Source organism: Colobus angolensis, unplaced genomic scaffold (genome assembly GCF_000951035.1).
Source record: "Colobus angolensis palliatus isolate OR3802 unplaced genomic scaffold, Cang.pa_1.0 Scaffold56, whole genome shotgun sequence".
NCBI classification, from domain to species: domain Eukaryota; kingdom Metazoa; phylum Chordata; class Mammalia; order Primates; family Cercopithecidae; genus Colobus; species Colobus angolensis.
In genome coordinates, this window is record NW_012119154.1 from 4316539 (window position 1) to 4332601 (window position 16063).

The window sequence follows — 16063 nt, forward strand, 5'->3', positions numbered from 1 at the left end:
ACAGCAGCCTGGGTGACAGAGCAAGACTCCATCTCAAAAAAAAAAAAAAGAAGATGAACAGAGATCCAAGAGATAAAGGATCCATGTTCCTGAAGGAGAGAGGCCATATCAATGGACAGACAAAAATGTAAGTATAAATACATGTCCTGCGCTGAACAGAAAGCTGTGGTGGCTGCTGAAAGGAGTCACCACACTCCAGCAAAATCAATGGGAAAAAATGCACATCTAAATATCGCAGCTTGCCGATATTTTCTCGGGCTTTTTATGACTGAATTTCCAAACACGCACAAAAGTAGAACAGTATAATGAATCCCTAGTTTATGAAGTTTGGCAACATTTTTGAATAACAAAAATCAAGAGAAAAAATTTCCAATCACGAAAGCAGAAAAACTAGACCTGCCTTAAAGGGGAAAAAAAAAAAATCAGTCTTGAATTTTGCGACAACACTAAATGCCAAAAGATGAATAGGCAAATAGAAGAATGTAAATAGAAACCGGCAGATTTGGAGTGGATTGGGGAGCTGGGGGATAACATTCATCCCCAGCCAAAATGTCTTTCCCTTGGTAAGAATGGCCAACACTTATTGAGCTCTTGCTAGGTGCCAAGTACTGTTGTACATACTCTCTGTGCTTTGTCTCATCTAATCCTAATGGTGACCCATGAGACACGTACATATTACTACCACGCCTACCTGACAGATGAAGCAACAAAGGCAGTAAGAACTAGTAAGTGGTAGAATCCAGAGTAAAACCCGTGCAGCTGAGTTCCCCAGCCCAGACTCTCACACTCTGTACCATGTGCCCTCTCAGCAGCACTGCAGAGACTCAGAAATGATTCTTCCTGCAGGAAAAACAACCTGAAAACATTTCCCAATGTATGAATAAAAGAAGCAGAATTAAGAACTCAAGAAATGGGGAAGTCATAAAAAAAAAAAAAAAAAAAAACTGGTAGTAAGCAATGAACCCAGTTAAACGCAGAGCTGAGCAGGGCTGGGACTACAGTCAGGCAAGTAAGACATTCACCTCAGGTGTAAAATAAAAGGAAGCATCAAGAAACTCAGTAATCGAGATAAAGTGTAATTTTTTCTAAGAGACAGGATCCCACGATGCTGCCCAGGCTGGAACACAGTGCTACTTACAGGTGTGATCACTGCACACCACAATCTTGAACTCCTGGGCTCAAAAAAAATCCTCCTTCCTTGGCCTCTCAAATAAGTGAGACTATAGGTATGCACCACTATACCTGGCTGAGGTAAATTATATTTTAACACAATATTTTAAAACTGAAATAAGAAAAGGGAAGAGGAGGGACAGGAAGGGACGAAGGGACAAAGGAAGGAAGAAAAAAGGAAGAAAGTCTTATAGTACTCAGCCTCACTTCACCCTCATCTCCATCCTATCAGATCCTCTCTGCTATAGACCGAATGTCTACGTTACCCCCTCAAGATTCATATGTTGAAGTCCTAACCCCCAACGTGACCAAGTTTGGAGAAAGGGCCTTCACATTAATAAAGTTAAATGACATAAAAAATGTAGGGTCCTGATCCAATCGGATTAGTGTCCCTGAAAAAAGAGGAAGAGAGACGAGTACTGAAAGAAGAGGAAGACAGACCAGAGGTCGGTTGCCCTCCAGGTTCACACACCAGGGAAATGCCATGTGTGGACACAGCAAGAAGACGGCTGTCACCAAGCCATGAAGAGAGCCCTCACCAGAAACTTTTGGCCTAGGAGACTGGACTCTGGATCTTAAACTTCCAGCTTCCAAAACTGTGAGAAATTTTTGTTCTTTAAACCACCCAGTCTACAGTCGTTTATAATAGCAGCCCAAGCTAAGACACTGTCTTTATGTAAACTTTCGATATTTTGTTCATTATCAATTGTTTTTGCATTAATTTTGGTTAAAAATATTGCATTAAAACATAACTACTTATCTTAACTACTTAACTTTATCTTTTTATCTTAACTACTGAAACTTTTGACACCTTTTTGAATTTTGCACTCAAGACTAGTGTCTCTTTCATCTCACCCTGGTCCCAGCTCCAGAATAGGCTATGAATAATTTTTTTTATTTTTTTTTTTTTAAAGACAGAGTCTTGCTTTGTTGCCCAGGCTGGAGTGCAGTGGCACGATTTCAGCTCACTGTAACCTCTGCCTCCCGGGTTCAAGTGATTCTCCAGGCTCAGCCTCCTGAGTAGCTAGGACTATAGGCACCCGCCACCATGCCCAGCTAATTTTGTATTTTTTTTGGAGAGATGGGGTTTCACCATATTGGCCAGGCTGGTCTGGAACTCCTGACCTTGTGATCCACCCACCTCGGCCTCCCAAAGTGCTGGGATTACAGGCATAAGCCACCGCGCCTGGCCGCTATGAATAATATTTCTAAGCATGGTTATATAACTGAATATTAAAATCACATATTATTTTTAAAAAGAATTAGTCATCATACATTATCTAAGTATTATACTAATATTAAAATATTAATAACAATAGCCTGTGTATCATAATAGCAAAAATTGGAAAGCAGAATAGAGGGGCAGAGGAAGTTAAAGTTTGCCCTGTCTTCATCATTAAAGAAAAGATTCAAAAAGTATTCCATCATGCCTTTGAGGACTACCATAAAAAAATAGGTTAAAGAATGCTTATGAAGCTGGGTATGGTGGCATACACCTGTAGTCCCAGCTCTTCAGGAGACTGAGGCAGGAGGGTTGGTTGAGCCCAGAAGTTCAAGGCTAGACTGCACTATGATTGCGCCTGTGAAGAGCTACTGCACTCCAGCCTGGGCAACATAGTGAGACTCTGTATCTTAAAAAGAAAAAGAAAGAAAGAAAAGAATGGTTATGAAAAACTTAATATGACCACTACTAGAATTTATATATATATGGGTCATATTTCTTCCCAAAATACTAAAGAAGGGTAAAAGAAATACGACCTGTATAGCAAAATAGAAAACATGAAAAGCAGTATGGAAATAAAACAAAAATCATAAGGAGACTAAGAGAGAAAAACACCAGCTTTAAGGGCAAAGGTTTGACTGTGGAATTGTCTTAATTTATCCTTGGCCTTATTTTAAGCCTTGCTTAGAGTGTTGAGAGCTACAAGGCTTCTGCCCAGAGGCCAGTGATAGGTGATGGCCCCTGGAAGGTCTTTCCTCTTCCTGTAACAGTGAATTCATGCTTCCCAGGTTCAGTAAACATAAAATGGTTTTCCAAAATAGAAACTGACATTCACAAAAATATTGAATTTTCACTTGAAACCACAAGACATATTCCCAGTGGAAAGCCAGGACCTTGGTAACTGTTTTATTTTTATTTATTTATTTATTTTTGAGACGGAGTCTCGCTCTGTCACCAGGCTGGAGTGCAGTGGCACGATCTCGGCTCACTGCAACCTCCGCCTCCTGGGTTCAAGCAATTCTCCTGCCTCAGCCTCCCAAGTAGCTGGGACCACAAGCGCACGCCACCATGCCCAGCTAATTTTTGTATTTTTAGCAGAGACGGCATTTCACCATGTTGGCCTGGATGGTCTTTATCTCTTGACCTCGTGATCCATCCACCTCGGCCTCCCAAAGTGCTGGGATTACAGGTGTAAGCCACTGTGCCTGGCCTCTAACTGCTTTCTTTAGGGAGAAGTTGGCACTCAAAAACTCTGTTTAGACAGTTGTAAAAAAAAATTTTTTTAAAAAACACATATCTGAAATATTCTGCAATGCTAGTTTTTCCTCTTCTCCTGATAGCCTGTTGATATGGTCTGGCTCTGTGTCCCCACTCAAATCTCATCTTGTAGCTCCCATAATTCTCATATGTTGTGGGAGAGACCCAGTGGGGTATGACTGAATCATGGGGCAGGTCTATCCCATGCTGTTCGCATGATGGTGAATGTGTCTCACGAGATCTGATGGTTTTAAAAACGGGAGTTTCCCTGCACAAGCTCTCTCTCTGCCTGCTGCCATCCACGTAAGATGTGACTTGCTTCTCCTGGCCTTCTGCCATAATTGCGAGCCCTCCTCAGCCACGTGGAACTGTAAGTCCAATAAACCCCTTTCTTTTGTAAATTTCCCAGTCCTGTGAAAACGAACTAATACGCCTATTTACTGAATTATCATATTTCTATCTTAGCTTTTAATCATAAAATAAAGAAAGGTGACTATAAGTGGGGCAAATCTTCACCAAAAGCAGTAGGTGTCAGGAAAGAAAGTATAAGAGACAAAAAAAGCAAAGAAAGTCCCTAAGTGGTGGAAAAGAGATGAAAAATGCAAGTCTGAAGAGGTCTCTGGAAAAATGTAAAGCACCGCAAAAGGAAGAAGACAAACAGCCAGAAGAGCCAAGGGTCCTTATGACAGTCTCACTTATTTGGTCCTTTTGGCCAAACCCCAAAATGGGAAGACCAATGCAACTGGCTTATTAACTGACACTCCCCACTAACCTTTCAAGAGGATGAAGCGTTATTGCAAGGATGAGTTCAGAAAAGTATATTAAATTCTGCTCTGGTTCTTCTCCTCTCAAATATATTCTCTTGATCTTTTGTCCCTGTTTGTCTTCAAGGGCACCTGTGTCATCCACTGCATTCTGCTGCATTCTGCCAAGGTTCCATCGTCACTAGCTCTGGCAGCGATGACTCCAGTGTCCTTCCCCAAGCCTGTTTTACACCGTCATGCTGCTAATGCCAGCTCTTACCTGGACCAGAACGGGCTTGTCTAGTTACAGGCATCTGCCCGAACTCAAACCATGTTACCCAGATTAAGGCTTGCAAGCAAATAGCAAACCAACCAGAAGGATGGAGAGCAGAGTACTCTGTACCCTCAGATCACTTTCTAGGCCCAGTTCCCTCCCACACTTGAAACCCACCTAAAAAGCCCAGGCTCCCAAAGAGCACAACCTTTTCCAGTTCCGAGCGTGGTTCTGCCCGCCTCTTCCCCATAGCCCAGGGAAGGCACACATCTAGGCTGGAGAAAACAGATACCCAGTCCCCTGTCCATCAACTGTTTACCTCCATCAAGCTGCTGAAGTAGATTTAGAAGCCACCAGGAATGGTAAAAGAGCTGCATAATTTAAGTCTTGACCGAAAAGCCAAATTACCTTTTTTTTTTTTAAAAGTCATAGTCTTTCTCTGTCCCCCAGGCTGGAGTACAGCGGTGCGATTTCGGCTCACTGCAACCTCCGCCCCCAGGGTTCAAGCGAATCTCCTGCCTCAGCCTCCTGAGTAGCTGAGATTACAGGTGTCCGCCAACCACACCTGGCTCATTTTTGTATTTTTAGTAGAGACGAAGTTTCATCATGTTGGTAAGGCTGGTCAAACTCCTGTCCTCAAATGATCCACCTGCCCCGGCTTCCCAAAGTGCTGAAGTGACAGGCACGAGCCACCACGCCCGGCCAAATTACTTTTTTAATTTTAATTACACACCTTCTCCATAAACGGAAGCTAAGTGAAGCACTTCAGACCCAGTATATCTTGGAGATAACATCAGAAACAGGTCTGGGAGCCCAAATGAATAGCTGGGAGGCAGGCGAATACTGAAGTATTCTCAGATTTCAGTCTGGTTGGCAGTGTGTTTGAAACAAAAACAGCGCGTAATGAGCAACAATTGGAGACAAAAGCTCCAAAGCAAACATATATTCCAGAAGACACAATTAAATGCTATACAAGATGAAATATTTGTGTATCATAAATCATTTTTTATTCAGAAAAGGGACAGAAGGAAAAAGAAAAAAAGATCAGAAAGCAAAGAGCCATAATGCAGGAACAATCAGTATGAGTATTTGGTATGCTTCAGGTAAGACGGGCCTTCCTGCCCATTGAACACTGAAATGAAACCATGCCAGCGTTTCACTTTAATGAGATTTTGATTTCCATCAGCCCAACCTGGCACTTCTTAGACATAACCATTATATTTTTATCAATGTGTGTCAGGCAGCCACTATAGCAACTATCAACCCTGAGAGCCCCAAGAGTCTAAACACTCACATTTTATGGCAGCACTCCCAGGGCCAACGTATTCTCTATTCCCTTAGCCCACTAGCTTGAGATTCTGGAATTCTATTTTAACTGCAGACAACTATGATGTTTTTCCTGCAAGAAGTAATTCTATTTTCCCCCAAAGTGTAGCATAGATTTAAGACACACAGCAGGTTGTTTTAAAACTTCAGGGGCTGTGTTACATGGAATATGACATGTAAAAAGGGTAAGATGACAAGGAAACAAAGCAGTCATTGTGATGCTTCATGCCGTCTTCTCCAACTTTCAGCTAAGTTTCTTGATGAAAACAACTCAAAAGAAGGAGAGTGGGCTAGCCAGGCATGGTGACTCTTGCCTGTAACCCCAGCACTTTGGGAGGCCAAGGCAAGTGGATCACCTGAGGTCAGGAGTTTGAGACCAGCCGGGGCAACATGGAGAAACTCGGTCCTTACTAAAAATACAAAAATTAGCCAGGGGTAGTGGGCACCTGTAATCCCGGCTACTCAGGAGGCTGAGGCAGGTGAATTGCCTGAACCTGGGAAGCGGAGGTTGCAGTGAGCTGAGACTGTGTCAGTGACTCCACGCTGGGTGACAGAGTGAGACTCCATCAGGAAGGAAGGAAAGGAGGAAGGGAGGAAGGGAGGAAAGGCAAGTGAGAGTCAAGGGCGGAAGAGAGAGCACAGGGAGGACATGAAGGAGGTAGCACCTGATGTAACATAATTTCAGGGACACCTCTTGGTCTCCCCTTTTTCCAATAATTTCCATTTCAACCTGTCACCACCTCTGAAATGCATCCATTTGAGCTTTGTTCCTCCGGGCCCTTAAAAATGCCAGAGATCCAATGAAAGTTAGGAAGATGAAAAAAAAACAAATTTCCTAGGAAGCCCTGAAGAAATATTTTTTTCAAGAGGGATTAATTTTAGGAAAAAGAAAACGATTCAAGCTTGTATTTACTAGTGAAAGATTCTCGGAATGAGCCTATTATGTTGCAGAAGCTACAAGTTACAATACAGGGCAAAAGAGACCACAGAAATTTTGAAAAGGCTCCAGTCTCCAAATTTGTGTTCAGGCCTCAATGGGGGTCACTGAGGCTCCTTCCAGATCAGAAAATGTCAAAAAGCTTCATTGAGCTTCTGCATTTGAGATTCATTCTTAAAGCTGAGAAGCAAAAGGAAAGGTAGAAAAGCAGGTTTGGGTGCCTTTGCTCCATGCTTGAATATGCGCAAATCTCCCAGACTGGATTCTGCACCCAGATTGTTTTATTTTGCTATCAAGGCTATCAATGGGTTAACCAGCAAAGAGGATTGTACTCTTGCTAATTTACTGATTTCGATCATTGTGCTGTCTTTAGAGGAGAGTGTCCCTTTTTTAAAGGAAATACACACTGAAGTATTTAATAGTGAAGGGACATGATGTTTGCAATTTACTCTTAAGTGGTTAGAAAACTGTAATATGTAAATATAGGGAAAAGATGAAGTAAATATCGTAACATGTTACTGTTTGAGGAATTTGTAGAGGGATATATGAGCATTTTTCATACTATTCTTGCAACTTTTCTGAAGTCTGAAATTATTTTCTAAAAACATATATACACCTGCCTTGAGAGAATTATAATGCTCACAAGACACTGTTCCCAGCCTCAGTTTGGGGGACTGAACCCGCTGAGTGGTTGCTCTGGATTGAACAAGGAACCCCAGGCAGGGAAGACGCCTGCCACAGCGAAAAGAGCCTGGTCCTGCCCTCGTTCTGCCACTTAGCTGGGTGGCCTTGGGCAAGTTGTTTTAATAGTTCCGTGTCCCAGCATATCATCTGAACAATGCACATAATCATACCTACTTTGTAAAGATTTCAGAAAACATGTAGCAAAGGCCAAGTTCAGTAAATGATAGTGGGTTTTACAAAAAGAAAACCACATTACCCCCACACAGTCTACTCTGAAAAACCAACGTCCCTTTTACGCTTCAGTGAAACAAAGGGCAAAGGGCAGTTGGGGAAAGCATGAAATATAAAGACTATCACTCATAGTCTGGCTTTACTTCTTATCACCTAACTTGCCTCATTCCTTCATTAATTAAGTGACCCCTGGGCAACAAAGCACAATAAGGCTGCTGTTATTCTGTTAATTATAATATTTTATAATTGTATGTGACATAACCAATCTCAAGCTATTTTTACCTTTATCTTAATCTTCACAAATATCTTTATATCTGCTCATTGATTAAACCTTCCTCCAAAAGGATTGAGGCATCTCAAGGAAGTGCATTATTATCTCCAGTCTCTTGATTAAGAGCTAGAAATACTCCTGGTGTGTATTCCAGAGGTTTCCTCGTGAGGGGACAGGCAAGAGGATGTTTACTGCAGCGAGGTGAGTGGGGCAGAGAGCTGGAGGCAACGTGCATTATCTGTCATCTGAGAGTAGCTGGGTATAATGTGGTGGACCCAACACCATGGAAATAATGGACCAGATGCTGCATGCCAGTGGATCTTAAAAACAGAATGCTGAGGCCTACTAATCCCAGCACTTTGGGAGGCTGAGGCGGGAGGATCGCCTGAGGTTGGGAGTTCAAGACCAGCCTGACCAACGTGGAGAAATCCCGTCTCTACTAAAAATACAAAATTAGCTGGGCATGGTGGCGCATGCCTGTAATTCCAGCTACTCGGGAGGCTGAGGCAGGAGAATCGCTTGAACCCAAGAGGTGGAGGATGCAGTGAGCTGAGATTGCACCACTGCACTCCAGCCTGTGCAACAAGAGCAAAAACTCTCTTTCAAAACAAAACAAAAAAACAGAATGCTGAGTGCAAATGTCGTGAATGGAATGAGACTTATAATGTGATGCCAGCAAGTCTGAAAGGTGTTCCATAGTATTTATGTAAATATTTTAGTTACATTTTTCACAAAATGTTACATTTGTAACTTGTAAAATAAAAATATATCCCAAACAGTAGAGGAAGGGCAGGAGAGATGAATGCAGAATTACATTTTTCATAAAATGTTACATTTGTAACTTGTAACATAAAAATATATCCCAAACAGTAGAGAGGAAGCGCAGTAGAAACACTTGAATATAAGGACAGATGGATGGATCACAGAGAAATGGATGGAATTAAAGGAGGAAGACAATGGGACACACACACATAGTGTGTGTACTCGTCCTAAACATGGACGAGCTGCCGGCGGTCTTACCCGAGGCTCCTGGCTTCTGGCTGGGCTGGCCCGCCTGGTGCACACTCTGCTGTAACAAGTTGAGGCACTCCCCAAGGCAGCTGAGGGTGGCAGCAGAGGTAGCTTTCAGGAGCAGCAGGTCCTGGTCCAAGGCAGTGAGGGGGCCGGACCCTGGCAGGGACTCAATGGCGTGCACGAGGTTCTTCTGCTGCCCCTCCACCTGGTTCATCATCTACGAAACAAGACGATAGGAAGGAGGTGAGGGGCAGAAGCTCTTCTTTCAACAGGCTGGGGAGGCGGCAGTTAAACCACAGAAGTGGGTAAAACTGGGTGAGGGTCAGCTCAGTGTGTTTGGTGCACGTTCGTCTTTTGATAAATACTCAATCCTGGGTGAAATCTGTCTAGGTAAATTTATCCAAAGGCACTCTAATCAAAAGAGAATTTTTGAACTTTAGAGCTAAAAGGGGCCATCTGGGCCATCTGGGTATATCATTTTACAGATCTTCTGGAGGTAAGTCAATAATAAATACATTGCAAGCGTCCTTGCAACCACCTTTAGAGCTCTTTTTCTACAGAAGGTTATCTGAGACAGCAGGCGCGCTGTGGCTGTCCCTCAGAGCAAGGCTTCCTCCTTGCTTTTCCTCCAGCTCCAATCCTTAACTCTTTGGTAGTCCTGTTCAGAGTTCACGAAGCGGAAGGGAAATCTGGGGCTGGTGTTTGTACAAAGGAGATCACAATGAAACCAGTGCTGAGCCCCCTTCACTCACTTGCAAATAAAAAATGCTAAACAGGACATGACCTTCTTAACACCATGAGAGATGTCAGGAAGAGAAAAACCAGGAATCCTAGAGCCAGTCCTACTCCATGGCTTTAGCTATGACAAATAATCATATTTTGTGGCCTGGCTTCAATTCATAAGCTTATCATAAGACAAACAGTAGTCTAATTATGTCTTTGAACTAACAAGTCAAAGAGAAAGGAACACAAGAGCTAGAAAAGGACTTTAATGGTTATCTTGTGAAGTTCATCCTCCTCATGTTTTATAACTTATCCCATTAAACAGGATGATGTATATAAAGTGCTTAGACATCATGTCTAACAAATAATTAGCGGGTCTAAGAAGTGGAGGAGCTCGAGCAACCCGCCCAAGGTCACAAAGCCCATTGACATCAGAAGCAGGAGTAAATTCCTGTTCTCTGGTCCGCTGTGTTTTAAGCTTCTCCACAAAAGCTGTTTTTATTTGAAGCAACATCTCCTACTTTGTCACTGTCACCCCTGGAGGATCCTTGTCACCATGATGTCACCAGTGGGAAGAAGCAGTAATTCTGTAAGGACTGCTGGACTTCGACACAAAGCTCATTCCTTTTTTGCTTAGCCTTTTTTCTCTTTCCTTTTGAAACAAATACCTGCTACTGGCGATTACTTCAAAATGATTTTTTTTTTAAAAGATTAATTTTAAGGGACATGTTCCACAGATGTGGTTTGAGCGTTCTCATCTTAGTGTACACATCCATAATCTGGCCATGCAAATTGTTTTTTGTACATTACAGAAGATCTGCCTAGCCATTCTGGCTCCTAAAACAGTGCCTATAAATAAGGAAAGCTCAGTAAGTACTCATCTCTTCTTCAGGTCTTTGTTTAAAAGTCATCTTTTCAGGCGGGTGCAGTGGCTCACGCCTGTAATCCCAGCACTTTGGGAGGTGGGTGGAACATCTGAGGTCAGGAGTTTGAGACCAGCCTGGCCAACATGGTGAAACCCAATCTCTACCAAAAATACAAAACTTAGCTGGCCGTGGTGGCAGGCGCCTGTAGTCCCAACTACTCAGGAGGCTAAGGGAGGAGAATAGCTTGAATCCAGGAGGTAGAGTTTGCAGTGAGCTGAGCTGGCGCCACTGTACTCCAACCTGGGTGACAGAGTGAGATGCCATCTAAAAAAATATATATATCTCAACAAATAAAATAAAATAATAAAAGTCACCTTTTTGAGAAATCTTCCCAAACCACTTCATTTAAAATTGCACCTCCAGGCCAGGCATGGTGGCTCACACCTATAATCCCAGCGCTTTGGGAGGCCAAGATTGGTGGATCATTTGAGGTCAGGAGTTTGAAACCAGCCTAGCCAACGTGGTGAAACGCTGTCTCTACCAAAAAATACAAAAATAAGCCAGGCGTCATGGCGGGCACCTGTAATCCCAGCTACTCGGCAGGCTGAGGTAGGAGAATCGCTTTAACCCAGGAAGCGAAAGTTGCATTAAGCCGAAATCGTGCCACTGCACTCCAGCCTGGGCAACAGAGCAAGACTCAGTCTCAAAACAAACAAACAAAAAAATTGCACCTCCAGCCCAACCCCAGGCACATCTGTCTTCCTTACCAACCTTATTATCCACAGCATCTACCTCCTTCCAAACTAACTTGTAATTTCCTTATTATATTCATTTATGCTAGTGTGCGAGCAGGAATCATCATCCGTGTTGTTCGCTGATGTATCCCAAGTACTGTAAGTACCTACCTATTGAATGAATGAATGAATCCAAGTCTCCCTCCTCTCACTGAAGTGCAAAAGAATCCATTTATGACATATAGTCTACAGAATACTTGATGAACATAATATGGCTGAAGATTTAGTAACGGATAATACCTCCATTATCAGTTTGCCAAGAAATACTGCCAACTAGTTAAATTTAACTTCAAACAAGATAAAATGTCTATGTATTCTCTGACATTTATATGTATAAATGCTAACAGTTAGGGAGAAATGGATTTCGAGCTATTTGTAGTCAGCATTTCTGTAAATTCCTACTATAAAATCCTGTCTTAGAAAAATGTACTGAAAAAAAAGAAGAAATCATGATGAAACATGATACATTATGTTTTTATTATTATGAATGATGCCATAATGCTCAACAGAAAAGGTGAATAAAATCAAACCATAAACTATACGGTATATACTCATTTTTAATCAACAAAAAGAACTATATTCCAATTATATAGTAAAGGATAAATATTGTTATTTCATAAACATAAGATATTATGAAAATCTTAGGTAATAAAAACATGAAACCAGCTTGGAGGATATTCTTCTCTATTACAACAGATGCACGTGCTCAGAGATGGAATCCACACACTAGCTCTCTAAAAAAGCATTCAAGCCAGGAGTGGTGGCTCACGCCTGTAATCCCAGCACTTTGGGAGGCCAAGGCAGGCAGATCACTTGAGGCCAGGAGTTGGAGACCAGCCTGGCCAACATAATGAAACCACATCCCTACCAAAACAAACAAACAAAAAACAAAATTAGCCGAGCATGGTGGTGCACCTGTGGTCGGTCCTAGCTACTCAGGAGGCTGAGGTGGGAGGATCCCTTGAGCCCAGGGGGTGGGAGCTGCAGTGAGCTGTGACCACACCACTACACTCCAGCCTGGGCGACAGAGTGAGACCCTGTCTCAAAATAAATAAACAAACAAACAAATAAATTAAAAATAAAAAGCGTTCATCAGTATTTACTGAGAGCCTATTGCCAATAGCAAGGGTAGGTAGCCTTTAAAGGCAGTAGGTGTGTTTGGCAGTTACGATGACTGGGGAAGATCTATGGCACTGAAAGCAGAGGGCCCAGGAATGCTAAATGTCTCTTCAATCAGGGCACAGTCCTGTACAACAAAGAATGTTGCTGTTGAAAATACTAACAGTGCCCCCTTGAGTAACCCTTTGCTAGAGACACATCAATAACCAGGCACTTCATGGCTTTGACTTCTTTCTTGGGAAACTGAAGGCTAAAAATAATACAAGCTTTACAGTGATTGGCACACAGTACACACCTCCTACAGACTCATCTTCTTCTCATTTTCCATGAGATGTGAAACAGAACCCTAGTCTTTAATGACACAATCGATGCCAGTCTTCACTTTATGTTAGCTTCATGAGAATCCAAAGGAAGTTGATTGAACCCTGAAAGAAATGTAGGAGTTCTTGCTTTGGAGCTGTGCATCACAGTTATTACTGCTCTAACACTTTCTAAGACTGGGAGGCACCGATGAAGACTCTTCATCAGACTTCCAAAGAACAAGTTTTAGCTATGTCCATCTCTCTCTCACTTTCATTAAGGGCACATGTGAGATGATAAATGTGGTACCAAAAGGCTGAATGCACCAAAAATACCAACAGCAAATTCTTAAAGAGGGTTCCTTCTCGCCTTCAAGGTGCCTACCAGCTTATCAACAAAGGAGCAAAGCCCAACCATCCGCAAACAGACTCACCTACATCTTCCAGCCTTTAAGAAAATGTTGAACCATTAGCTTTGGTTACGAAGTTTCAAATTATAACCCCAAATACTTCCTCCAGGGCACACCAACATGAATCATCCATGATTGTTTAAAAACAAACAAAAAAAAGCAAAAATTTCATTTCTTTCTGGAATTTGGCTTCCACAATCAGGGCATCATGATGTTGTAACATAGGCACAAAAACAGAGCCTCAAATTAAATTTCAGAGATAAACCACCTGAAAATATCAACTCTGAGGTTGTAAAAAAGAGATGAAATGTAGGTCAAGTTGAACTTCACAGATAAGAAACTTCTCAGAGAGGGAATAAAAATTCTATGACCTGTTTCTTACAGTACAAATGATGACATGTGCATTACAAAATCAAATCATAGGAGTTAATGTTAACAGCATCAGTGGCTGCAGAAAGAGGAAAAACAAGACAAAAAAGCTGAAACGAAGATGCAAAGATCGAAACCCAATGGTATCTAGCTCAACAAGTTCAAATCTGGCTAAAGCAAGGACTGCAGTAGACAGCAAGAAGATAAGGGCCTCATTTGTCTAGACTGCTTCGGATTTTTCTGAGCTGTAAACCCTGGTACAGGTTTCGGAGGCCCCTGAAAAGTCCAATCCTGATGGGTCAGATGTCAACAAATTTGACAACTTCAGTCACTCCTCCATTACCCTCCAAAAGCTCAGCATAAAGCGGCTCCTAAACAAATATTCCTAACCCTAAAGAAACCAAAGCTGCTTCTCTGGTTGGCAGAGCCTCCAGCGGTGCCCCAGTGCCTTCAGTAACTCAATCTGTCTGGCTTGGAAGGAGACCGAACAATTTGATGCCACATACCAGATGGTCTTGGTTTGGCGTTTCCCTTCAGTCTGGTGGAATTCCTGAGTCCCCATTAAGTTTCCCTCTGAGTCAGGGGATCAGTCCTTGGTTAACACAGGCACTTCTTCACTTGGCCAATGTCCTCACCTAAGCTTTAAAGCCATGCTTCAAGGATTTTTTTTTTTTTTTTTTTTTTTGAGACGGAGTTTCGCTCTTATTGCGCAGGCTGGACAGCAGTGGTGTGATCTCAGCTCACCGCAACCTCTGCCTCACCTCCCGGGTTCATACGATTTTCCTAACTCAGCCTCCTGAGTAGCTGGGATTACAGGCATGTGCCACCACGCCCAATTAACTTTGTATTTTTAGTATAGATGGGGTTTCTTCATGTTGATCAGGCTAGTCTCGAACTCCCGACCTCAGGTGATCTGCTCGCCTCGGCCTACCAAAGTGCTGGGATTACAGGCGTGACCCACCGTTCCCGGCCGCTTTATGGATCTTTAAACCAAAACCACACACACACACAGAGTTTACTGTCTGCATTAACATGGCTTTACTATCCTACTCCACTCCTCTCATGAGCATTACTTTAATTTTCCAGGAGACTCCATCCCAGAAATGGTTTGATAAGTTATTATAGGAACTTCCCCAAACGTCCACCAACTCTTTAGTAAAAACCATCAACACTCTGTCCTCTAAAAGTCTTTGAATGCCTTGCCTCAAAATCCTTGCCTTATTGTTTTCACTAATCCTGAACTGTTAAATCTTGATTCTTATTCTTAATCCTAATCAAGTCTCCACATGGTAAACCAAACTTCCAGTTCTGGATAAATTCTGACCTTGCCTTCCCGGCTTGGAGACACAGCCAGCACCCTGCGGAGGTGCTGTTTTCCCTCACAGTGGCAAACAATAAAGTCGGTCTTGTCTTATTAACAAATGATAAGTTGGTATGGGGAGAGCTGGCATTCCAATCGCAACTCCCTTCTCCAAACTTCCGAGTGTTGGGGCACAGTCAGTCCTGGTCTCACACCTGAACAATTTTGTCTTCTCTCCATGAGCTGCTGACTTTTCCTACCTGACATTCTACCTTCGCCCTAGAATTCCCAGCCTACGTCCCTTGTGCTACACCTCCTGGCACAACATACCCCTAAAATGATAGCCCTCCAAGCGTTCCCTTTAGGCAGGGTCCTGAGCCCCTTGGGACACTGCTCCTCATACCCACAAACACAATCCTGTGTAGGCCAGTCCCAAACAGTTCGTGACTGCCAAGTATCTGTTAACCCCGTTTCAGGGGCGTGGAGAAAGAAAAGCCCCATCGAGTGTACAGAACTGCCAGGCACACATTTCTCTCAGCAGGGCTAAGAGAGTGACGGTGGCAATAACGGACAAGATGAGCGGCAGGAAGAGGGATCCAGCTCCAATGGGGAGAGGGTGCTGCCCAAACAGGTGACAACGTTACAAAGAAGAAGAAAGGAAAAAGACACAGAAAGAGAAGGGAGAAACCAATATAAGAATATCACACTGTATACTATAAACCAAAGGAAACAAACAAAAAAAAGGTGAACAGAAGAACGCAGGATGTCAAAAACAGTGACCACCAGGTCGTCAATGCACTGACTGCAGGGGTCTGCAGACTTCTGTAAAGGGCCACGTAGTCAACACTTTAGGTTTTGCAGACAGTATGGTCTCTGTGGCAACTACTCAACTCTGCCATTGTAGCCTGAAAGCAGCCAGAGGCAGTGAATAAATAAATGGGCATGGCAGTTTTCCAGTGAAACTAACATTTTTATTCACTCTCAGTTTTGGTGTCAGATAAGATCTTCTCTCACTCATGTTGTGATCGTCCTGGTTCTTGACATGACTGATGAT

General features: G+C 42.8%; 1 protein-coding gene across 1 annotated transcript in view; it reads right to left on the reverse strand.

Annotated features, from left to right (window-relative positions):
* OSBPL10 (oxysterol binding protein-like 10) overlaps positions 1–16063 on the reverse strand; it is a 324826-nt gene that overhangs the window by 83368 nt on the left and 225395 nt on the right. Inside the window, exon 5 of the mRNA XM_011961538.1 lies at positions 9136–9346. Coding sequence (XP_011816928.1) covers positions 9136–9346 — 211 coding nt within the window. The remainder of the gene's footprint in view (positions 1–9135; positions 9347–16063) is intronic.